At 40.5% G+C, this 26,245-nt stretch overlaps 1 protein-coding gene across 2 annotated transcripts in view; it reads right to left on the bottom strand.

Moving 5' to 3' along the window:
* The window catches only part of si:ch73-22o12.1 (nectin-2), a 122,881-nt gene that overhangs the window by 65,523 nt on the left and 31,113 nt on the right, over positions 1-26,245 (bottom strand). For both annotated transcript variants that reach the window (XM_007250853.4, XM_007250854.4), the window contains exons 2-6: positions 16,298-16,407; positions 15,104-15,353; positions 12,176-12,475; positions 11,693-11,810; positions 10,430-10,578 (exon numbers count right to left, since the gene is read on the bottom strand). In XM_007250853.4, the coding sequence (XP_007250915.2) occupies positions 10,430-10,578; positions 11,693-11,810; positions 12,176-12,475; positions 15,104-15,353; positions 16,298-16,407 (927 nt within the window). The remainder of the gene's footprint in view (positions 1-10,429; positions 10,579-11,692; positions 11,811-12,175; positions 12,476-15,103; positions 15,354-16,297; positions 16,408-26,245) is intronic.

Genomic DNA, 26,245 nt, shown 5'->3' with positions numbered 1-26,245 from the left:
AACAGCTACAAACTGTAAAATATTTTTTGTATTACTATTAATAAATATCAGACATGGCCAACCATTCATAACTATAATATAAACAAGTCCAGAGGTTACAGTGTGAAACGGCACTGACCTATATGATAACTTTGATCGATAGCAACATTAAAAGTGCTTTAAACTGTAAAAATATTATAAATATAATTATATTATAATCACCTTTATCATTTCAAGTAGTCAAATCCTTATCAAGATAAAATGTTGTTAGATTCTTACATACTTTTGTATTATGCAAACCTTTTACGTGTAAATACAAAGCTAAAATTTAAACATTATTTCTGACATAAAGTGATTATGTCTCCTAAAGAAAGGCATTGCAATACATAGTCTCCTGAATGAATTTGCTCCATTAATTAAATCCATATTTTTCACCATAAGGCGCATTAAAATCCTTTCATTTTTCCAAAAATACATCTTATGTATACATTATGACAGTCAGGTATTAAGGAGCAGTAAAGCCACTCTGCTGAAGTACAGCCTCATACAGGATTTTTAGTGAAGTTTCTCCAGCACCGAGGCTGGAGCAGCATTAGCATTAGCTGCTAACCACGCTAAGCGCTAGCTCTTTAGCTGTTCAGAGGTGAGTTTTAGCGGCCTGTAGCCTGCTGCTAACCCCGGCTAGCACTGCTGGCTTACCGGAACACTCAGGGTTCCTCGGAGTAGCGCTGTCCACAACTACAGCTAGTGGTTAACCACTAATTCTAATGCTGCTGCACCCAGCCTTAGTGGAAATCTGGAAGTCTAAGCTTACTGCAAATAAAATGAAGCACTTTACTCACCCAAATAAACAGTTTTTAGGAGAGAAATCTGTGTAGATTAACATGCGGCGCTAGTTTAAACTGCAGTTTTGTTTACTGAACTTAGCTTAGCTTTACAGGTGACACCACCCACTACTAGTGGCGCATAATGCACATTATAACCCAGTGCACATTATCTATGAAAATAGACGTTCATTGATAGTGTGAAAAATATGGTTTCAAAAGGGTTTGGACCCAATGAACATGTATTTGGTCAGATTTCAGCCACTATTTTACTATTTTGTCATCATCGTATATAAAACTTGGATTAATATGACTTAATAAAGTGGCTATATTTGCTGCCTGACAATGTTTTATCATATATTATAGAGGGTTTAAGCCAGGGAGTGGGGAGGCAAAAGAGTCCCCAAAATAGAACTTATCGCTTTACATCACATTGAGATCTCAGATAAAACATGGTGGTGGTAGCTTCACCGGTGGGTTTGGATAGTGAATAAACTGTGAAAGAACTGTTGGCAGCTGTGCACTCTCTCCAGGTATCTTTCAATAATTCACAATTTCACACCAAACCCATCCTGAAATGGGTGTATCACAAAATGTGTATCACAGTTGGCTCTTAGTGTCTGTGGGTGTATTTATATATATATATATATAAGACCCCAGGGGCACAAAAGTGATGTCAACGTCTCCCTCTCTCTTTTCACACACTTTCACTCTCTCTGTCCATCTCTGTCGTTCATGCCTGAGTCACTCCTTTCCTCCACCGCTGCTCTGCTGGCTGTAAGTGGGCGACACTGGCCTAAAAGCAATGCTAAAACAGGAGCTTTGCTTTCGCACTGTCCCCTGGTAAAACACACACACACACACACATCTATATTGAAGAAACACACTCTCTCTACACTCCCTCACTCTATAACCATCGCCTCTCACCTCCACTGAACACACACACACACACACCTACTCTCTTGGGGCACACACACTCACACACACAGATGTACAGCTGTATCCTGTGCAGAGCTTCAGGAGAGACTGCAGGAATGAGATTATTGTTGTACACCCCACTGTGAAACTTCCTCCTTTCTGCCTCACTATCTCACACACTTACACACACACACACACACACACACACACTTTACACTCTTCATCTTCCCCTTTTAGGTAAGATACACAGGGCAGCCCCCACCCCCAGTCAGAATGAGTCAGTGTTACTAATTCTAATTATTTATAATCATTAGTAAACTCTGTATATGCATCACTGATCTGTGAAGGTGGGGCAAAAACACATGGAAATCACAGTGAAATTTTTTAATCGATTTCACTGTCGCAGACAAATTTACAGTGTAACTCTAGAGTCTTGCTAGAGTGGAGTCATCTCGATTGTTCAGTGTAAGCTCGTTGGGATTAAGGGTTTAAATCAGTATTTTTTTTTCTCGTCCTGGCCTTCAGATAAAAGGCTTGGCTCACGCAAATGGTCACGTGAACAATATCAAGTACCAATCTATTATTACATTGTATTTTTATTTTTATGTTATTTTGTTGTGATCAATGGTAGTTTCTGCAGTCAAAAGAAGTATGTATGGTATTTAGGGGTGTCACGATTCTCTTAATCCTTTTATTTCTTAAGCGATTTTATTTCCAATTTTAGCGTCACGATTCGATTCTAGATTTTCTTTTTTTTTAACTTTTACTTTTTAAGATTTTCTTTATTTATTTTAGTATTGTTTTATATATATATATTGTGGCGTGAGGAGGCGGGGGAGCCGTGGGTCCGCCCCACGCCGGAGCGCACAGCCATGTCTGTCCCAGCTGGTCTGGATCAGGACTGATTGAGCCGCCAGCTGGGACAGGCATATAAACTGAGCCTGAGCTGAGGGCTGAGGCTGCACGGACTCTAAAACAAGGCTAAAGAATCTCTACAGACTCTAGAGCCCCACTGGGTTGGAGTTATGTTCTTTTAAGTTCTTTTGGGTGGGGTGGAGGGTGTTTAAAACCGAATAAAGGTATGGTTTGAGTTCATTTACTCCCCGTGTCTGTGTTATCTGTGAGCCTCCTCCTTCCGGGTCACAGTGGTCACGCCCCTAACCCCAGGGGCCTATCACAATATATATATATATATATATATATATATATATATATATATATATATATATATATATATATATATATATATAACAATAATAAGTATATAAATAATAAGTATAATAAACTCTTGCTACCATAACTTTACCCTGAAACTGTGATTTAGGCTTTACATATATAGTACATAAACTTCTTATTGGAAACATGCTCTAATATTAAGCTTCTTTTGTATTTTTACTTTAAATATACACATAAGAGTAGCACGGTTTGACAGGGTAGCACAACTCGACAGAACACCTGATGACTGGCTCGCCATGTGGGCGTATCCGTGTGGGCGTGTCCGTGACGTTTTTTTAATTCAAATGAAGCAACAGGTGCAGTCAATCATAAGTTTAAGATTTTTAATCAACCTCACTGTGATCTATAGTTCTGTAAATCAGCTTTATAAATTTTCAGCTTCTCCTCCGTGGTTGAAAGGCAGCTGTTCTGTGTGTGAGAGGCTCGTGTGTGTACGTGTGTGTGTCTCTCTCACACACAGTGGAACTTTTTGTCGGAGTTGAAAATCCCTGGGCTACAGTGTGCTGTGCCATTTGTGTAGCGCACACGCTTGCGTAGCTTAGCGGGAGGGACCGTCGATCCTCCTTTTGACTTCGAGGCTCGAGACCATGACATATTTTCGATCGACTTCGAAAAAAACTTTGAAATCGTGACACCCCTAATGATATTATACATATGTACATAGTATGTATGAGTATGTAGCATCATAGTATAGTGTTTCTTTTTTTATTTCTTTTTTTTTTTTGCAGGAATGCCCTCTTTCTCTCTTTCTCCTTGCATCCATCCATCTCTCAGATTCGTTTATCGAGGGTTGTTCCCGCTGTCGCCACTAATCTCTCGTCACGCGAGAACTGAAACTTGCAGCAGCATGGAGCGAGTAGTTCTCGCGAGGTTAGGTGCATTTCAGTTTGGAGAGGCACAGGAAAGGTTTTTTTTTTTTTTTTATTATACTACAATACGTGAAAACTATGGGAAGATAGTAATACAGGGCGACGGCGGGAAAGAGGGGTAAAATACAGTCGTTTCCCGGCCAAAACGGGAGACTTGACAGGATTGTTTGACACCCTTATCTCATATGCTAATATCTTTAGTGACAAGCTAGTCTAGCACAGAAGCCACAAGCAATAATACCCACAAGTTAACACAATAGTAGTTATAAGTAATAATTTAGCACACTAGAAGAAGCTAATATATTTCAGCTGCATTTAAAACAGCAAAATTCTGGACTTTTGTGACACCTTATTCAATGTTTATCTTTATCTTTTTATAGTGAATAGATAGATAGATAGATAGATAGATAGATAGATAGATAGATAGAACTTATGAATGAAAAGCCTTACTAATGAGGGAGAGAGAGAGTGTGTGTGTGTGTGAGTGTGAGAGAGATAGAGAGAGAGAGAGAGAGAGAGAGAGAGAGAGAGAGAGAGAGAGAGAGAGATGCAAGGGCAGATCGAGGTCGAGCTTTCAAAAGACCAGCTATTTCCAAAGCTGGGAGGAAAACAGGCTCTAATAAGAGGAAAAGAGGGAAGGAAGGAATGTATTGGAGGGGAAAGTGAGAGAGTGAGGGCGAGGGATAAAGAGAGGGAGAGAAAAATAAAGAGAGAGAGAACGAGAGAGAGAGAGAGAGATAAAACAAAGGAAGCTGCATAACAAGGTTCTGTATATCTACACTGAGCTCAGAAACATCTACGTCTCTCTCCATCTCTCTCTTTATGTCTTTTGCTCTCTCTCTCTCTCACTCTCTCTCTCGCACGCTATGTGTCTCTCGCTCACTCTCTCCTCCTCTCCCAGTCATGGGGGAGGCCTGAATCCATACCTGTCCACACACACACATACACACATACACACATACACACATACACACACACAAAACAACTCCATGACAAGTTAAATCTGTTCAGGCTGACCTGAGTCGCCATGGAGACGGTTGCCGGGGGCCCGGCTAGCGAGCAGGTACTGGCCATTTCACGCCTGTCAAAACTGTTCCACTCACCTACCATCACACTCCACACCCCACGACAACCCCCTCACACCCCTCCGCAACCCCCTCACGCCCCCCACACACTCCCAACACGCCACTTCCTTCACAAAACCCATCGTTAACACAAGCTCTGAGAATCCTTTAGCCTCAAAACTCAACCCCGTCAGAGAGGAAATGAGACGCGTTTTCATTTCCAGCCGCCCAGTTTCAGACGCTGCTGGTTCCCAGGCTCGCGAACTGGGGACTAATCATGCCTCTACTGCCTCAAATATTCTCCTTTATTAAAAAATATAATTACGAAAAAAAGGGCTCATTCAGATTTTGCTGGAGTAGCTGTTTCTAATGTCCAGGGAAGGATTTCTACCAGAGCAAAGAGTGTTAGAGAGGTCAGGATGTTGGATGATCATCACTTTACATTATTACAGAATTTTAGTACTTAAGTACACAGTAGTAGTGGAGTAAAAATAATACTCCAGTAGATACAGATACAGCATTATTTTAGTACTTACGTACAGTAGTAGGGAAGTAAAAATAATACTCCAGTACATACAGATACAACATTATTTTAGTACTTACGTACAGTAGTAGGGAAGTAAAAATAATACTCCAGTACATACAGATACAACATTATTTTAGTACTTACGTACAGTAGTAGTGAAGTAAAAATAATACTCCAGTAGATACAGATACAGCATTGTTTTAGTACTTAAGTACCGTAGTAGTGAACTAAAAATAATACTCCAGTAGATACAGATACAGCATTTTAGTATTTAAGTACAGTAGTGAAGTGAAACACTATTTTTGCTGCAGGACGCATCTGCACTTTAAGGGAGCCAGATCCCAGCAGGAAGGCAGAATTCAGCACAACACCTGGAATGGTGTTATGTATGGTATAATGTATATTCACTTTAGTAACCCATTGGCTGGGTAGTGACAGACTGTGTGGGTGAGTTTTGGGCAGTTTACTCACAACTAGGCTCTTGTGTAGCATAGCAACATAGCCTAATTAGCATTTAGCATCCTCTGCTGTCCTCCTGGCAGAAGAGAATGCAGGGATGAAGAGGAGAGAGGAGGAGGCCAGGAGCTGAAACAGCAGAGGCTGACTTATCGTCCCTGAGCGGCTTGAGCGAGCAAGCGAGAGAGAGAGACAGAAAAAGAGAAAGAGAGAGAGAGAGAGAGAGAAACTAACAAAGTGAATGTGTAAGCAAAACGAAAGAGTCTGAAACAACCTGCAGAGTAAAGAGGATAAGATTGGCAACAGAACGAGTGGGGGAGACTTGAAAAGACAGAAAGAAAGAGGAAGAGAGAGAGAGAGAGAGAGAGAGAAAGAGAGAGAGAGAGATTCCCCAGGGGCGATTTAAAATGCCATCAACGTTCATTCAATCTCTTCCCTCCTTCCTCCCTTCTATCATTCCTCTCTCTCTCTAGTCATCTCTCTCTTTCTCTCACTCCATTAAAATATTATGTGAGGGAGGATGACCATGAGAGCCGGGCGATCGAGGGTTTGAAGGAATAGGGAGATTCATCCAAAAAGTGTCAAACAGGGACAAAGAGAGAGAGAGAGAGACAGAGAGAGAGAGAGAGAGAGAGCAAAAGAGAAAGAGAGAGAGAGAGAGCAAAAGGGAGAGAGGGAGGTGGTAGGTATGGTATTTAAAGTGGTTTCAAATGACTGCTAAGTACCATAGTTGGTTGAATAGGCTGAAACTGTTTTTGCAAGGTGGTGGTTGCTAAGAGAATGTAAATTAGGTGGTTGCTCTGGTGTTATTAAGTGGCTGCAGTTGTACTGCCAGTTACTTGATGGGTGTAATAAAATTGCTAGGTGGTCGCAAAGCTATGTAGTTTCTTAATGGTTGCACCGGCTAGTGTATACCAGGCAGTTGCTGGTTGCTAAGGTATGTCAGGTGGTTTTTATACTTTTCCCAAATGGTCAAGCAAGAGAGTGAAAATGAGAGCATAAGAGAAAACAATAGTGCAAGCGAGAGAGCGCAAGATTACAACTGAATGAGGGGTGGTAGCTACGTTTTTTTAAAAGTGGTTGCTATAGTGTGGCTATAAGTGTTTTCCAATGACTGCCAAGTACCATAGTTGGTTGAATAGGCTGAAACTGTTTTTGCAAGGTGGTGGTTGCTGAGACAATGTAAATGAGGTGGATGCTCTGGTGTTATTAAGTGGCTGCAGTGGTTTTGCCAGTTACTAGATGGGTGTAATAGAATTGCTAGGTGGTGGCTTATCTATGGAGTTTCTTAATGGTGGCACCCCCTAATGTATACCAGATGGTTGCTGGTTGCTTAGGTATGTCAGTTAGCTTTTATATGAGAGAAAACAATAGTGCGAGCTGAAGCGCAAGAATACAACTGAAGGAGAGGTGGTAGCTATGCTATTCAAAGTGGTTGCTATAGGGCTGTTAAGTGTTTTGCTCATTTATTATTAAGTAGTTGGTATTGTGTTGCTACATGCTGACTTGAGTGAAACTGTTTTTGTTCACTGGTTGCTAAGGTATGCAAGGTGGTTTCTTTAGTGCTGCCAGATTGTGATAGCAAGAGAGACAGAATGAAGAAAAAAAACATGAGTAAAAGGGAAAGCAGGAGGAAAATTTAATGAGAGGTAGTTGCTATGGTGAGTTGCTTGGTAGTTGTTAAGGTAAAGTAGGTGGTTGCTATGGTGTTGCCAGATGATTACTGAATGGGTGTAATAATACTGCTAGGTGGTAGATATGGGGTTGCTTAAATGGTTGAAAAGCAGATGCTATGCATGTTGCAAGGGTGGATGCTGTGGCAAACTAGATGGTAAAGCAAGTGAGCTAAAGCAGGAGAAAGAGATGGAGGGGTAGAATGTTTTTTGTTCACTGGTTGCTAAGGTATACCAGGTGGTTTCTATAGTGTTGCCAGATTGTGATAGCAATAGAGACAGAATGAAGGAAAAAAATGAGTGAAAGAGAAAGAAAGAGTAAAATTAAATGAGAGGTTGTTGCTATGGTATTGTAAGTAGTTGCTATTGTGAGTTGCTTGGTAGTTGCTAAGGTAAAGTAGGTGGTTGCTATGGTGTTGCCAGATAATTACTGAATGGGTGTAATAATACTGATAGCTGGTAGATATGCTTACTGGTTAAAAAACAGATGCTATTGTATACAAGACAGTGGTTGCTGTGAAGTTGCAAGGGTGGATGCTGTGGCAAACTAGTTGGTCGAGCAAGGGAGCTAAAGTAGAAGAAAGAGATTGAGATATAGATAGAGAGAGAGAGAGAGAGAGAGAGAGAGGCTAAATTCAGTAATAGCTGGTCAGCAGAGTCAGTGAGGGCACTTCTATATTTTATACAGTCAGACTGAGGAGGGACAAGAAAAATGTGTGTGTGTGTGTGTGTGGGTGTGTGTGTGTGTGTGTGTGGTGTGTGTGTGTCCGTCCAACGACAGGCACCAAAACACACTCCAGTGCGGCCTCCACCAGTGGGCCATAAAAAAGGTCATACATTATACAGAGCCTTCAGCTTCAAACACCTCAACCTGCTACACACTCACTCACACACACACACACACACACACACACACACACACACACACACACACACACACACACACACACACACATACACACACATACACACACACACACACACACACTCTTCTGAGGCTAAATCTTCTAAGTGAAGTTTCTGGCTCACAGACACCACATGCTCTCTCAGAAGACCCAACGCAACCACACTGTGGAAACAGAGGGAGCTGATTGGCCGAAAGCTGACTGATCTGCTGTGGTTGGAGAAGCAGCTTGAAAACAAATAGAATTCATTCAATTTGCCCCTCAAGCCCCTCCTGATGCACTCTAGCAAACTTTTGACCATGCATGTGAATATTCTGCCCCACTTTCATAGAGTTTCTACAGTTTTGCAAGGTGGTTGTTAAGGTATTCCAAGTGGCTTCTATAGGGATGCCAGGTGGTGACTGCCAGGATGAAACAGTTTTTGTTAGATGGATGTTATGGTGTTGCTCAGTGCTTACTAAAGTAGGCGTGTTGCAAAGCAGTTGCTATTATATACCAGGTGGTTGCTAAGGTATACTAAGCAGTTGCTAGAAGCTTTCTGTGATGTTGCAAAGGTGGATAAAACGGTGTCTCTGAAGTGGATGCTAACATAGCGTGCTCAAATGGTTGGCTGGGTGTTCCAGTAGTGTATTTGTAACATCCCTTCATTCAAAAAGTAGGTAGAAACCTCACATCCAATCAAAAAGCGGTATACAGAGCTGAAGCACAAATCACACACTCACAGATAAAGGGGAACGCATGCAGAACAGAGACAAAACAGATGAGTGGAGGATGAACGATCACATGAAGAACAGTATGGACCCAACAAACTGCCTTACACCATTACCCACAATCCTCTGGGAGAGGACACGGACAACCAGTCGCATCTTAAACTGATCTAAAGCAAAAACACACCTAGAACAGTGCACTGCTAGTGTATTTTAAACTATTTACAACTTGGATATAGTGTTTAGTGAAAAGATCCTTCAAGATAATGAAATTATCAAGTGCAAATAATCACATTACTCAAAATATTAAAGTACTATATTTTTCGCACTATAAGCCACACTTAAAATCTTTTAGTTTTCCCAAAAATCTTCAGTGCACTTAATAATCCAGTGTATCTTATGTATGGATTTTACCAGTCAGATATTAAGGAGTAGTAAGGCCACTCTGCTGAGGTACTGCGTTATACAAGAGTTGAAGTTTTAGTGAAGTTTCTCCAGCACAGAGGCTGGAGCATCATTAGCATTAGCCACTAACCGCGCTAAGCAGTAGATCTTTATCTGATTAGAGGTGAGTATTATCAGCCTGTAGCCTGCTGCTAAATGTGGCTAGCACTGCTGGGCCAGCATTATCAGTAGTCACTAACCACACTTTTTTTTTTGCCTTATAGTGCGAAAAATATGATAGTTTCGCAATTGCAATGTTTGTGCAGTTGCATTATTTGTGTAATTTATTGCAATTTATTGTTGTATTTATCTGTGATATTTGAGGTGTATCGTGGGTAGTGGTAATTTTTTATGTAGTATTTTTTGTGTAGTTATTTTATGTATTTTATAGTGATATTTGTGCATTAAATTGTGATTGTGGTGTTCAGTCGTTACTTATTTTTTTCCTAATTGTAATTATTTACTTTTTTGCAAATGTTTGTGTGTGATTATGTTGTGTAGATAACTGTGATTTTAGTTAATTACAGCAAAAATTATATATATATATATATATATATATTTTTTTTTTTAAAGCAGTGCACTTTTTTTTAGCTGTATAAAGAAATAACATTACTGGAATGACTTTATTCCTTTTTAAATAATTTAGTGTCAGTGTGTGCATGTGTGAGCAACACAGCAGCAGACCAGGAGTAGTGTAAGTGTGTGTGTGTGTGTTTGTGTGCTTGTGTGTGTATCCTCCGAGGAGCCGAAGCTCAGTCATGTGAGAGTGAACAGTGTTCTCAGTGTGTGTGTGTGTGTTTGTGTAAGGGTATGCATGGTTTCACTCACCCCTGACCATCACGCTGACCTGGTCCCGCCCCGTGCCGAGGCTGTTCCTGACCTCGCAGATGAAGGTGGCGTTCACGGTCTCGTCCACTTTCACCACGGTCAGTTTGTTCTCCTTCACCTGCACCGTATCCGGCATCAGACCGGACATCCTGTCACGACACGTTAGAGCAACTTTAAAACAGCATCCAGTGGCCCTGATCCTACATTATTACATGCACTTTCTACAAGTCCAAAACAGACATCTAATAGGCCAGTTTAATTCTGTGTGTACAGTTTAGGGTACCAGGCTATATGCCTAGGCTGCAGATCCAACACAGAAATATAAAATGGCCTTAACACGGTAGAGGAAGACGTCTGAAGATGGACTGATTGAATTTTTGCACCAGGAGTAAAGGCATAAAGTTATCCAAAAGCAGTGTGTAAGACTGGTGGAGGAGAACAAGCCAAGATGCATAAAAACCAGGGTTATTCCACCAAATATTGATTTCTGAAATCTTAAAACTTTATGAATATGAACTTGTTTTCTTTGCATTATTTGAGGTCTGAAAGCTCTGCATCTTTTTTCAACCATTTCTCATTTTCTGCAAATAAATGCTCTAAATCACAATATTTTTATTTGGAATTTTGGAGAAATGTTGTCTGTAGTTTATAGAATAAACAACAAATTTCATTTTACTCAAACATAAATCTATAAATAGCAAAATCAGAGAAACTGATTCAGATATTTAAGTGGTCTCTTATTTTTTTCCAGAGCTGTATATGGGCTAAAAAGGGGAAAAAATGATTTGTTTTTCTACAATAAACCATTTCCCACTAAACCTCACTCTGGATGACTCTGGATGATTTTTTAAATATCAGTGAAATCCCACTTTAATATCTCCTCCTGATTTGAAAGCCTTTGGCCTTTATCAAATCCGATGCCCTTGTAGAGGCTACTAACCATTACTGCTAGCAGGATTAGCTATTTATATATCATAGGTCACTGATATGTCACAGAGCCTGAGGTTTATGCTTGTGAAGCGCAGGACGAACCCTGCTCAAGCCCTTAAGTGACCATTGAAAATATCCTGAGCAGCAAGAAACGTGAGGAAGAGGGAAGGAGACAGGGAGGCTGGGAAGGAGACTAATGGTGGAAAGAGGCTAATGGAGGCTAATGGGAAATCATTAGAAGTCCAAACTGGTGGAGTCCACTGAGGAGAGTTCAGTGGGTAGAGCATTATTAGAACAGGCTTGGTAGTTGAGTAGAGAAATGGTAAAACTCACGTTCTCCAGGTCACTGTGGTGGGAGTGGGGTTCCCCTGAGCCTGGCAGGTCAACACGGCATTGGTGCGTCCCAAATACCAGTTATTATCATAGCCCACGATCTGGACCTGAGGAGGATCTGAGAAAACAAGGAAAGGGGTTACAGCACTACTGTTAAATGTTTCTTGCGCTAACTTCTGCAGCATGTAGCAAGGAGCTGTATTTAAACATTAACTAGCAATATAAGCCCAAAGGCACAGCACAGGATAATCTAGCATAGTGCTCATAGTACAGCTTGCTGATTGTCAATGAGCTTAATAACCTGTAGTGTGTTAAACATGCGTATCAGCGCCACTAAAACATGGTAGTATTTCCCTCCTAAAGTACTCAAGTGCACCCAAGTGCCTACACAAACAGCCAGGCAGCAATCTGGAAATAACGAGGCCCTTGAGACTCGCTCTGTTCGGAAGCTCTGCTAATTGGTGGTTAGAGCTGTGGGCGTACATTCAATCACCAGCTTCATCTGGAACGTCTCCGGATTGGGCAGCGTCCGGTGCGACACCACGCAGCTGATCTCCTTGTCGTTGTCGGCCGGAGTCGGAACGAGCCAGTACTCGCTCTTGGAGGTCACCGTGTTGTCAGGGTTGTCCGTCTTCGTTGGGGTCGACGCGTTGCCGTTCAACGACCCTGGCACCCAGGAAATGGTCGATGCCGGACGCCCATTGGCTGACTGACAGCTCGCCACGACGACCGAGGCGGTGCCGGCCTGCACTTTGACAGCGGTGGCCGAGTTCTCAGGCTTGGCTAGAAAGAAAAACAAAAGGGGAAGACAATCAGATAATGACCAACTGGAACTTTCGCTGCTGGATGTCACAAATAATTGGGTTTTTCTTGCCAATTTAGCTGTTTTCAATTCTCACTTAGATATGACTACCCTAAAATCCACCATCATCACACAACCACACAATGCTACCAGCACTGAGAGGGTGAAGGTTTGAGAACATGCGGTCTACATTCACATTTACACGATATATATCGTGATATAAAACAATGCATGTCCCATGTCCATGACAAATCAACAGCTGAGTCAGTGCCGAGCACTCAAAACCGGAGAAAAACAGCAAAACAACAATAATACCCCCTTTAATCAGGCATTTAAATGTCTTTTTAAAAGGTAAATAAGAGCCTTTTTCTGGGATTCAAAGCGTAAATTCAGCTGTAATTGGAAATATCTGCTGTGCTAAACTATGCTGGACTGAGGGGCTCAACCATGTGTACGGAGGCCATGCGGTTACCACGCACTCCCCCTCCCCCTCGAGCTTCTCAGGCAGCAGCAGTCTTACTCCTTACACAGACACAGAGACAGCGCTGTGTATCTATTTCTTGTGTCAAGAACCAAAACAATGCAACATTACATGTGTGATTTAATTGCCTTAAGTGAGTATTGTGCAGGCGCACATCGTGAGCCTTAATTTAAATGTACAAGAGTATAGCTTTTGTATAGGGTCCCAGCAACAGCACCTTCATTGCATAAAAGCACATAGAAAGTCCAGAAAAGCTTGACTTTGAGATTTTTAGAATTTAAGAATGATCAATCTTACTTGCCAAGTGAACAACGCACGGCAGTATTACAGTAAAAATGACTCGAAAATGATTATATTGATGGATATACTTTGCAGTTGTGCTCTAAATACACAAGGTCTAGCAGTTTAATGAAAAAAATACAGCAATACGTGTGTCTATTCAGAACATCAACTGGTAATGATAATATTACACAAGACATAATCTGTCATGACAGCATAGGACATCCACTTATGACCTGGTTATAATGTTCTCGTTACACCCCAGAGATCAAGGTCTCGCTCTCTACCCATCCAGAGAGAGAGAGAGACAGTTATGCACTATTAGACTTTGGCTACGGATGGCTATGGCATCACCAAGGATCAACTAAAAAAAAGTTTCCACCAGCGCTCAGCCTTTACTGGTCCCCACTATCATTACAGCTCCAAGATGCTGGAGTAAAGGAGTTCGGGAGTTTTGCCCTACAAGATGTTGACCTTCATTCCTTGGCGTGCTCTGAGGGAAGAGATGAAGAGAGGAAGAGAGGATGAAGGAGGGAGGAAGGGGACGTGGCAGCTTGGCTCGACCCACAGCGCTCACATTGTACACACGTTCCGCTCCGAGAAAGACATCAAAGCGAGGGTGAGGAGAAAAGCGAGGGAGATGGCGAACGACAGGAGAGGAGCGGCCTCGCCGCATGATAAGCAGGCAGATCAATAGCAGGGAGAGAGGGAGAGGGCGAGAGAAAGAGAGAACGAGAGAGACAGAGAGAGAGAGCCTGGCCAAGGTTACTGCCACACTTCACACACATTAACAGCTGCGCGATTGATCTGACAATATAATTTATAAATCGCGTTAAAGCCCACGCAAAGGGGGGGGAGGGGGCAAATAAAAATAACACACTAATATTCAGCACTGATTCAGAGCACAAATCTCCCTCTCCTAACTGCCGATTTAATTCACTATTTAGCAAATTAGTCAAAAAATCAATCAATAAAATGGGAATGTTTCTGTTTTATTTAGAATAATGTGCAAAAGAATTAACGTTGGAACAGAAGTACAAGAAGTACTATGTTGCACTTCTGTTAAAAGCTATACAATTTAAATTTGTACTTTTACTTTACAGACTTGTACTTTTACTATGTATTATTTTAAGTTTCACATATATAAAATATACACTTAAAAATGATGTTTCTCTTTGATTTTACCAAAATGAAAACCTCTGGAATATGATCAAGAGGAAGATGGATGATCACAAGCCATCAAACCACCAAACTGAACTGCTTGAATTTTTGCACCAGGAGTAAAGCAGCATAAAGTTATCCAAAAGCAGTGTGTAAGACTGGTGGAGGAGAACATGATGCCAAGATGCATGAAAACTGTTATTAAAGTTCTGCATCTTTTTTGTCATTTCAGCCATTTTTCATTTTCTGCAAATAAATGCTCTAAATGACAATATTTTTATTTGGAATTTGGGAGAAATGCTGTCCTTAGTTTTTGTTGCAATAATAATAATTTCAGAGATCATGGCGTTACTGGGAATTTATAATTTATGTAATTATTGTCAATACTCCAAACATTGTTGCCCTAAAATATAAAGCAGTATTATAATGACAATTATGTTATCAGTTCTTTGGTGATAATAGATTTAGGTTAGTAGTTGAAGTCATAGTTGTAGCATTAATACTATTAGAAGTAGTAATATTAGTAGCTATAGCAGAAGGACTATTAATATTAATGGCAACAAAGTATGGTAAATTAATACTATTAGTACAAGTAGCTGTAGTAATACATTTTATTAAACAAATACCTTTAATATCATTACTGAGTCATTCCTATAATTAACACACCCACACACACCCTACTGCTCACCTAGGATGATGAGGCTGGTGACGCCCTGCTCGTTGCCGCTGGGGTAGGTGGCGTACTCACAGATGTACCTTCCCTCGTCCGTCATCTTAATATCTGTGATCTGAATGGTTGGACTGTCCAGCTGGGGGGTCTCCGCCGTAAAACCCACCCGCCCAGTCACCGGGGATTTGGGGTAATTGACCCCAAACTTGGGGTGGAACACTGCGATGTTGGTTCGGGTACCATCAGCCTTTTCAAAGATCCAAGAGACCTACAGTGCAGGAAAAGGGAAGAGAGATATGCTTTAAAATTATGTTTTTTTAACCTAAATTGCTCCTCAGTTCATTTATGGCGTTCCAGACCACAAGCTAGAACCATTTTAATGTCAAAAACATAAGTGCACCCCAACAAACCACACAAGCGCGTTATCTCATCTGATTGGTCCGAGCTCTGATCGGTCTACCACAGGAGCAGGAAAGGTTATGTGTTCCAGATTAGCATGTATATCTGTGCAATGTGAAGCTGATTTAACAGTGCTAAAAATATGCAGCTGCGCTTTTTTTAAAGCAGCGAACACTGCACATACAGCTTTCAGTGTGTAAACAGCTTAGCATGGAGCAGCAGTAGAGACAGCACTTTTTCCTAGCAATGGAAGTTATTTATCTGGGTATTACATCAGGTTAAACTGCACCTGAACAGCAATTTAGCTCAAATATGAGGAGTATATTTGTAACTGGACCAAAACCATCTCCTCTTGCGAGTCATGGTGCAGTTATTCTTGTCCGCACCAGAAAACAATGACTGATTTCACACCAGCTGAAACGAACCGCACCAAGAGTGCAAACGAACCAGAGTCCGTTTAAACTAGATTAACTAGTGCTGGAGTGAAACACCCCCTAATCTAAGCAGGTTATTCTTAGTGTAAGTCTTTTAAAATTAATATTAGTTTGGTGGTTTAACTTCTTATTTTTATGACTCCAAACATTGTTGCCCTAAAATATGAAGCAGTATTATAATTAATACTTATAAAAAAAACGGTAATACTTATAAAAAAGGTTTTAACTTCTCACAATAGCTTGTCTAGACAGGCTCATCATCATTACCAGAGGTTAAGGTAAAACATTTTTTGTGTGTGTGTGTGTGTGTGTGTGTGTGTGTGTGTGTGTGTGTGTGTGTGTGTGTAAATCGATCAGACCAGGTGTGGTGCTATCTGACCTGTGTGAGCTCAGTCTGGCCTTGTTCAGGAAACTGGCATCTCAGGGTCACGGTCTGGCCTGGATATGTCACCACCTCTGGCTGCACCTTCACGCGCTGTGCCAGCGAACCTACAGAGACAGAGGAAGAGGAGGAAGAGGAGCGCCGTGAGAACAGGAAATCATGCTGTTATCTGTTCATCTGAGCAAGAGTACTAGCGTACTCTACTGAGGGTATCATTCACATTCACAGCTAATATGCTTTGTCAGACGCAAATAATCAACCAGTTGCTTTACTCTGTAGCTATGATGCTAATGTAAGCAAATCCAGTAATCCATCCAGTATCTGTTTAGCTTTGCGCCAAAGCTACAATGCTAATATAGCTAGAAAAGTAACTGAAGCAAAATAGCAGACCAGTTGCTTTACTCTGTAGCTATGATGCTAATGTAGCAACTACAAGCAATGTAATAAATAGCCAACCAGTAGCTGTTTTTCCTGAAACATGCTTCTTAAGCTTTGTGCCAAAGCTACAATGCTAACATAGCTACTAGATAAGTAACCGAAGCAAAAATAGCCAGACAGTTGTTTTGTCTAAAGTTTGCACTTTTTGTCCAATAGAAAGACATTTAAGTGGGTCATAAATGTATGAAAAAATATGTATATGTGCAAGAATGTGTAAGTATATTTGGCTGTTTATACTCTTAAAAATCAGTGTTTTTATTTGCTACCTCCCAAATATAATTCATGCCATAGAGGGTTAAAATTCATTAAAAAATCATTCTACTGCAACAAAATAAATAAATTTTATTTAGTATAGTATAGCACAGTATAGATTCAGCAGAACCAAAAAAAAAAACATTTCGTAAACAGTAACTTAATTACAAGTAATAAATAAAATCTAAAAAAGTGCAGCGTATTTTGGTGCTGCATATGAACTGCACACAAAGAAGAAAAGAAAATACTGTAAATAGCAAAACAAATACAGAAAAAGACTGCTTTTAAGAATATCGTGATATCAAGATGTGAAGATTCTTTTTGGTGTCAAAAATGTATATATTATCGAGTATGATGTGAGTTTGCTTTTTGAGCTTAGAGCTAAAGCTACAATGCTAAACACCGATAAACAATGCAAATAGTTAACAGGTTTGCTTTGTCTAGAGTTAGCCTATTTACTTTTGTGCTGAACCTTTAATGCTAATGTTGCTAACAAGTAATTTAAGTGAATGGCCAATCAGTTAGCAACAATGCTAAGTGTTAACTGCAGTGCCCCCAAATCATAAGAAAATTGTTGTCCGACAGACATTGCTATTGGTTAAGTCTGTGTTAATAAAGATAAAACTGGTGAAGGACCATGTCCAGTTCTTGTTAGCAATGTTAGCCTAGCATGTTTTGTTGCATGCTAAAAAAAGCACAGATATTAAACATGCCTTGGCTGATCCACTGAATCTGGGGTCAATAAATCATTTCATAAATTAGTTTTTTCCTTAGACTTTCCTTTTAACAAAATAGCAACTGGGGCATCGCTCCAGCTCTGTGTGTAAGTGTGTGTGTGTGTGTGTAGATGGCTAACAGAAAAGGCTATAAAGGAAATCCTTGCTTTCCTCAAGCCATTTATCATCCTCCAGCACTCTGACAGAGCACATTGTGAACGTTTGTCTTACAGGTGAGAATTCTGTGGAAGAATATGTACGCTGTCTCTGTGTGTGTGTGTGTGTGTGTGTGTGTGTGTGTGTGTGTGTGTGTGTGAAGAGAGAGAGAGAAACAACAAAGAGGAAGAGAAACCATATACAAAGCACATGTACAAGTATTTTCCAAGAAACCTTCCTATCAATAAAACATTATCTCTCTAAAGGTGTGTGCTGTGCTAGCGTCACGCTAACACTCTAACCACATTGATCACAAACTCACAAGCTAATACGCCATCCCTAAGCTCACACACTTGCCACTTAGCTACAAGCTAACGTACCAACCTCTATATTAGCTGTATGATAAAAGTCAAACTAGCGATGGATGCTAATCTACACAGATTATTCTCCTGAAAACTGTTTATTTGGGTGAGTAAAACGCTTCCATTTAATTACAGTAAGCTTAGATTTCCAAAATTTTATCATGGTTAGCAGCACTTAGTGCTAGTAAATGCTGCCCAACAGCGCTACACTGAGGAACCCTGAGTGTTCTGGTAAAGCAGGGCTATATTAGCTAGCGGTTTGTCCCACGTAGCTTGTTTTAACCCGGTAAACACGCAGACTACAGTCCGATATACTCACCTCTGAGCGGCAAAAGAGCTAGCGCTGCAGTTAGCAGCCAATGCTAATACTGCTTAAGCCTCTGTGCTGGAGAAACGTCACTGAAACTCCTTTATCTTTATAACGCTGTGGTAAAATTAATACATAAGGTGGACCATATGTACCATAAGGCATGTATGTAGTCTAGTGGAGTTTAGTGAACAGTGTACATATTTAATTTAATAATTAGTGCTGTTACACCCAATTTAACAGCATTAATTACACCATCTACTAATTTGGACAGTTGGGTCAGTATTCTTTAAGCACTGATGATATTCTCAATATTTTTAAAAAAAGGAAAATTGTGATATTGCCCAACTTTAGCATACACTGTATGAGTGAACGCAGATACAACAAGAGCACAGATCAGATGTAGACAAAAGTTCTGTACCCTCCACCCCACTTCTATAACGCTAGCTCTATATCACTAACTCAGGCACTGGCTGAACTTAAGAGTCCAGCCATTAAAGACTTTTTCCAGTTCCCTCACCTTTTCAAACAACTGAAGGGCAAGAAAACTTGTTCTTTTCACACGATGCAGCTCTTCCTAATCTCTCTAATTCAACAATAAACTTTCAGCTTCAGATTTTTTTTAGTCGGGAATGAAAAAGAAGAGAAACGCGACAGGCGGAATGAGAAACACCATTCGTCATCGTTACACTCATAAGCTGAAGCTCATTTCTCCCCGGCTGACAGATCCAGCGTGCGTACGCCGGCGTCCCAGCCCAACCAACACTACTCATTAGCATTTACACACTCGGCGCTCGCCGTGAATTAATCACGTCAACAAAGATTCTGGAATTGTGGAGCGGAACTTTGTGCCGTTCTCACCACACATGCTATACGGTTAGGGATGTAACAACACAACAGACTGTATAATATCATTATAGCAGAAATGAGACAACGGTGTCATAAATTCAAAATATGTCAGTTTATTACAGAATTAAAAACTCAACAAAACAAAAGCTGTGTATTATTCTGCCCTGGATTTGCACTTAATTAAATGCTAGCTGGAAGCAAATGCACTGCCCAGAAGAAAATGTATTAGAACAAGTTAGCTAATATACTAGCCAGAAGAAAATGTACTGTTAATGTACTGGTCAGAAGGTAATCAAATAAAATCATAGGCTAGCGATTTTAGCACTAGGGCTAAAACACTATATACTAGCTGCAAGCAACTGCACTAGCCATACACAAATTCCACCAGATGTAAACTACTGTTAGTCGTAGATTAATACCCTATTCATATGATACTGCAATAGCCATAAGCTAATTCTCTATTCATATGCTAATACTGTTGTAATAAGCTTATACTCTAGCCATAAGATTATATTGTAGTCATAAGCTAATACCCTAGTAAAAAGCTAATACCCTAGTCATAAGCTAATACCCTAGCTATAAGCTAACATTCTAGCCATAATTTTAATCCCTAGGCATAAGATAACACCCTAGCCAAAGCTAATAGCCTAACCGTAAGCTAATACTTTAGTCAAAAGCTAATACTGTAGCCATAAGCTTATATCCTCGCCATAAGCTAATACCTTAGCCATGAGCTAAAACCCTATTCATAAGCTAATACCATAACCATAAGCGAATACCGTAGTCATAAGCCACTATTACTCATATAATAATACCCTAGTTATGTGCACCCTAGACATTAGTCATATGCTACTGCAATGCTACTAATACCTGGGTCATAAACTACTGCACAAGCCTGAAGCAAATACCCCAGTCATACCCTTAAGCCCAAGTCGTAAGCTAATGCCCCAGTTACACACTAATGACCTAGCCATAAGCTACTTTACTAGCCATAAGCTAATGGCTTATCCAAGCTAATACATGGCCATAGCATATCAAAATAATACACTACCCTATTAACAAGTTAAATTCCAGTAAACCAGCATCAACTAAACATTCTGCTCACCCAGAACTTAATAAACATGTTATAAAATATCAGTTTGCAAAAAACTGAATCAACTCAGCATCAGAGAGACGATATCATTGTGCATCCTGTAACATCAGTGTGAGAGAGGAACAGGCTGGGCTAATGGGGAAGCAGCAGAGAGAGAGAGAAAAACAGAAGCTGTGTGTCATCGCTGCTCTACTTTACACTGCTGTCCTGCCTGCAGGTAACACACACACACTCACACTAAGAGAGAGAGAGAGACAAGGGCATGGTGCTGATGTAAATCACACAAACACCATCCTGTCCTTTTCCGAGGCCTGTCACCCATCATCACATCACACTGCGGCTGAGAGGCACCTCCACCACACCAACGCTCTAATGAAGGCCGAAAGCCGTCGTCTTTATCCCTCCACCAGTCGTCCACTGCCCCCACTATTGTCTCCATCAGCATCCCATTACCCCCCCATTATCCTCACCATTACCCCACATTATCCTTTACATCTTCCCTCTATCAGCATCCCATCACCCCCATTATCCTCTCCATCACAACACATTATCCCTCCATCAACCCCAGTATTCCCTAAATCATCCCTGTATCCCTCCATCACCCCATTATCCTCTCAATCACAACACATTATTCTTTGCTTTTCTAATCACCAGCATTATCCCCTCCATCACAACACATTATCACCTTCATCATCCCCATCATCCCCTCCATCCTTTATCACCCTATATTATTCCTTCCATTATACCTCCATCAGCATCCCATCACAATACATTATCCCCTCTATCAACCACATAATCCCCTCCATCCTCCATCACCCCATATTATTCCTTCGATCATTCCTCCATCACCCCATATTATTCCTTCCATCATTCCTCCATCACCCCATATTATTCCTTCCATCATCCCTCCATCACCCCATATGATTCCTTCCATCATTCCTCCATAACCCCATATTATTCCTTCCATCATTCCTCCATCACCCCATATTATTCCTTCCATCATCCCTCCATAACCCCATATTATTCCTTCCATCATTCCTCCATCACCCCATATTATTCCTTCCATCATTCCTCCATCACCCCATATTATTCCTTCCATCGTTCCCCCAGTACTCCTTTATCCATCCATCACAACAAATTATTCTTTGCATCTCCCCTCCATCAGCATCCTCCATCAGCATCCCTCCTTTATCCCCTCCATCCCAACACATTATCCCCTCCATCACCCTATATTATACCCTACACTATCTTTCATTTTCCAACTTGACCCCCTTAATCAACCAAACACTAGGTAGGTGTGTTTTTTTAATAAAGTGGCTATTTAATAACATGGAAAGTGGATAAAAGCACAAGGCAGGGTTTTCTAATAAACGGTCCTATGAGCTGAATTACAAGGTAGAGGGTTTCTAATAAAATGACCGTGGACCGGACAAAGGTCTGGTGCAGTTTGTCCTTCAGTTTGACACAGCAGTACAGTTTGTTAAAGGAAGCAGGCAGCATGAGTCAATCACACACGCACACACACGAGAGAGAGAGAAAGAGAGAGAGAGAGAGAAAGAGACAAAGTTAGAGCGAGAGAGAGCCAACAGCAGAAGTTAAACTGGAGCTTTTAAAGCTGCAGGGATATATAGGGAAGGTGTGAGCGTGCTGCCAGATGTTTTGAGGTGTGTGTGTGTGTGTGTGTGTGTGTTTTAATGAAACACATAGCAGTGAAAATATGACTGAAATACTTTTTTATGCTGCCTGAGAGTGTGTTATCCTTTTACTTTCTCAATAGCCATTTTCAAACACATACAGACACTTTATTTGTCTAAAAAAAATCCTAAATTGGACTGTATGTAGGTGACTTGCATCTATTTGTGTGTGTGTGTGTATGTGTGTGTTTGTGTGTGTGAGATCATCTTATTAAAAAGGCCATAAGTATATATTGTTATATATGTTATTGGAAACTGTGACATAGCTCTCATGTATAGTTTAGTTAAGTCAGTTTGGACGATACAGGGAAGAGACCTACAGATCCACACATCACTGGTGCTGGTTAAGTCAAACATAAATAACTGCACTTTAAAGGTCCTTAGATGTGTGTGTGTGTGAGTGTGAGTGTGTACACAGGATGGAGCTTTACAGTGCATACCGATCATTCACACTCACAGATTTCCTCCCAACACACACCCCTAATTAAATCCAGACAGAGAGAAATATGGAGAGAGCAAGATATAGCGAGGGAGAGAAAGAGAGGGGCGGAGAGAGGGAAAGAGACAGAAAGAGAGAGAGAGAGAGAGAGAGAGAGAGATTGAAATAACGCACATATCATCAATAATTTGTCTGTTTACAGAAGTGGAGCTCACTGTGAAAAATGTGCATTTCACACACGTGCATGTGACACACGACCGAAACGCAGAATTCCATCCAACTGGATAAATTATTCATCCATACAGGGGAGTGAGAGAGAGAGAGAGAGAGAGAGAGAGAGAGAGAAAAAAAAGAGAGAGAGAATCTCATCTCACTCTCAAGTCATTACCAACAGAGGGAGAAATGATTCTCTTTATAACCCCCATATCTCGCCTTTTCCCTCTCTCTCTCTCTCTCTCTTTCTCTCACTGAAGAGAACATCAGACCCCCCTATATATTTCTCTCTCTCTGTTACTCAGTGTAATATTATTACTTTGTATGTTATCTATGATGGGTCCTCTTATGAAATTTTAATATAATAAAGAAAAGCTGAGGATTTGAGCTGAGAAATTATACACTTGCCAACAGAATTAACAGAATCGCTGTAAATCTACATCAAGAGCAATCATGGAGTCATTTTAATATTATTTATATGTATAACATGTTTAGTCATGTACTTTAAAGACAAAAAAAGACAAGACAAGACTTTAACTCATCTTTGTCCCAAATTGGAATGAAAAATATCAGATTCATTGTGTTTTGCCACAACAACACGGCCACACAAATGGCATTAATGACAAAAAAGACTGGATTTGTGCCTGATACGTGAACGTAGTCAAAGGACCACTTATTTATGCTTGTTTATGTCGATTCTTCAGATCTGTCTTTCGTCAGAAAATCTATATTAGATGGTTTTATAAAGCACACAAAGAAGTTAAAACAGGTAACCCTCCTGTTATGTTCTGGGTCATTTTTTTTAAAGTGTAAAAAATTTAAAGATCTAGGAAAAATAGTTAAAAGTATTTTTTCAGTATGAAACTTCTTCTGCTTGTCTTAATTAGTTTAATCAACATATAATATGAAATATTGACGTTATCAACCTGGAACTTTCTACCGCCCGCATTCATGGCATTAAGGAAAAGACACTACTGGCTTGGGAGAATGCTGCTGAGATGTTTATGGGATTGCTCTGAACTTGTAATTCTATTTCTGAATACTGTGTTTTGTTTTTTGTTTTTTTTAAGATCACGTTGTTTTGATTAACTGGCCATTGGGGTGGGGTGCCTAGGGGAGGGGGGAGGGGGGGAGGGAGTTCGAGGGTAACATACACAATCATCCTCATCATTTTTGTTTTTCAATATTGCAATGTACATTATTGCTTGCAATGTGGATAAAAACGAAAATAAATAAATAATTGATCACAAAAAAACATATAATATGAAAATGGTTCATCTCAAATTGCATCAAATTTGCATCAATCACCCCCTGCAAAAAACTAAAACTAAAACTAAATTGCAATGTTATGTAAAACTATTGTTTTATAAATTGGTCTTTCAAAAGTAATAAATTAATGAAACATTAAAAAAAGTTGGAACGAGTGAATTTTCCTAATAAATATTGCTAGAATAATTAGCAATGGAGTTATTTTTAAAAAAATATTCACACTGTTTGTAAGGATTTTTTGCTGTTTCTAAGAAATGAACATGATAATAGGAGGGATAAAAGAACAATTTTCTGTACTGTACTGAAATAAAGTAGAGTGTATTATTCCTCTCTTTACTTCCGTTCATTTATCTTCACTATTACCTCCCTTTTCTTTTACGCTCCGGTCTGTAGTGTGTAATGGGATCCGGCGCAGGTGCGGTGCGGGCGGATTCTCCAAGCCCGGTCTCAGCAGACGGAACAAAAGGGTCCAGTCACAATACACACTCACGCATTACACCCCCCACCCTCACCCCACGCCACTACGTCTCCATGGATACCCTCGTCACGGAAACGCTCAGAAAGCCGGGTCTGAGCACTGCCGGGGGGCACAATAACTTTCAGCGCACCTCCGCACCGGGGGGCTGATATTAAACATCCTCTAGAGGAGACTGTGGGGGGGGGTTGGAGGAAATGAAGAAAGGTCAACCTGTTGATCAGACTGAAGGTCCAAACTAGAGATTAAAGCTCATTCAAACCCTCATTTAGTGCTACAATCTCACAAGCCTCTTTATTGCAAACATCACCCTTACTAGGTTATTCCAAGGTGGTTGCTAGGGTGTCGCTAAATATTTACTATGGTATAAAGGTTTGCATTCTCAAGGTAGTTGTTGGTTAATTGTTGTTAATATTTCATATGAAATTGACCACGGCAAATTATGATTATAGCAACGGTAAGCTAATTTAGCAAAACAATAGACAGAAAGATCTGGAAAAAGATCAGAAAGTCTGAGTTTACTGTGATGAAGCCGTGCGAATGGTAGTTATGACATAATTAGCATAATGTGACACGAGTGATTACAAAAAAAGGCATGAAATGATCCAATCAGTGCATCACTACCTGCCACCTACACACACACAGACACACAGACACACACACACACACACACACACACAGAGGAGCTCACTCACGCTAATTACACCAGTGGTGTGTGATTACAGAGTCAGAGCGGAGGAAGCTCATCAGACCTGCATATGTATATATATGTGTGTGTGTGTATGTGTGTGTGTGTGTGCACACAAGCACAATGCTACATCTGCTAAACAAAAAAACAACACACACACACAAACACACAAACGCTCACACACACACACACACACACACGACATTAAGCTGTTAAATGAGCCGGCTTGCAGCGTCTCCGTTAGACGATGTGTGTGAGATTAAGTGGAAGCTTCTGATTAGGCGCGGATCATCCTGGATTTACACACACACACACACACACACGTCCTGTGACATCAGAGAAAAGCTAATTACACACACACACACACACACACACACACACACACAAAGAGGAGGGAACTGTGGTGCAGGTTGGAGGAAGATCAGGTGGAATATCAGATATTTGCTTCATATCTAAAAAAAAAAAAATAACAGCCACACACACACACACACACACACCTCATCACTGCAGAGTTGCTGTTGTAATGAAAGGAGAGGAGGAAAGACATGATGGAAGAGAAGGACATCTACCCACAGCCATACACCTAGCAACAATGCGCAACACAACAGTACATTTACAGCATTAAGCTGACACTCTTATTCAAGGTTATTCCTGTTTAGGGTTGCAACGATTAGTCGATATAATCGACAATGTCTAACGAACATGTTTAAACAACATCCAAACATGAATCACATGTTTAGCTGTTTCTATTGTTTTTTTTTTTTACAGATTGAGAACATGGCTGAAATCATCGTTGACTAATCGTTGACTAATCAACCAATCGAAAAAATAATCATCAGATTAGTCGACAACTACATTATTCATTAGTTGTAGCTAGAACTGGGCGATTGATCGATTTTATCGATTAATTCGAATTTACAGTAAAGGATGATGTGTTTTTATGAAAATCGATTTTCTCCCCTGTGGGCTCCTGTACTTTAGAGTGAGCTTAGCC

Source organism: Astyanax mexicanus, chromosome 6 (assembly GCF_023375975.1).
Source record: "Astyanax mexicanus isolate ESR-SI-001 chromosome 6, AstMex3_surface, whole genome shotgun sequence".
NCBI classification, from domain to species: Eukaryota; Metazoa; Chordata; class Actinopteri; order Characiformes; family Acestrorhamphidae; genus Astyanax; species Astyanax mexicanus.
The sequence above is the reverse complement of the archived record's forward strand: the minus strand, read 5'-3'. Positions and strand labels throughout refer to the sequence as shown.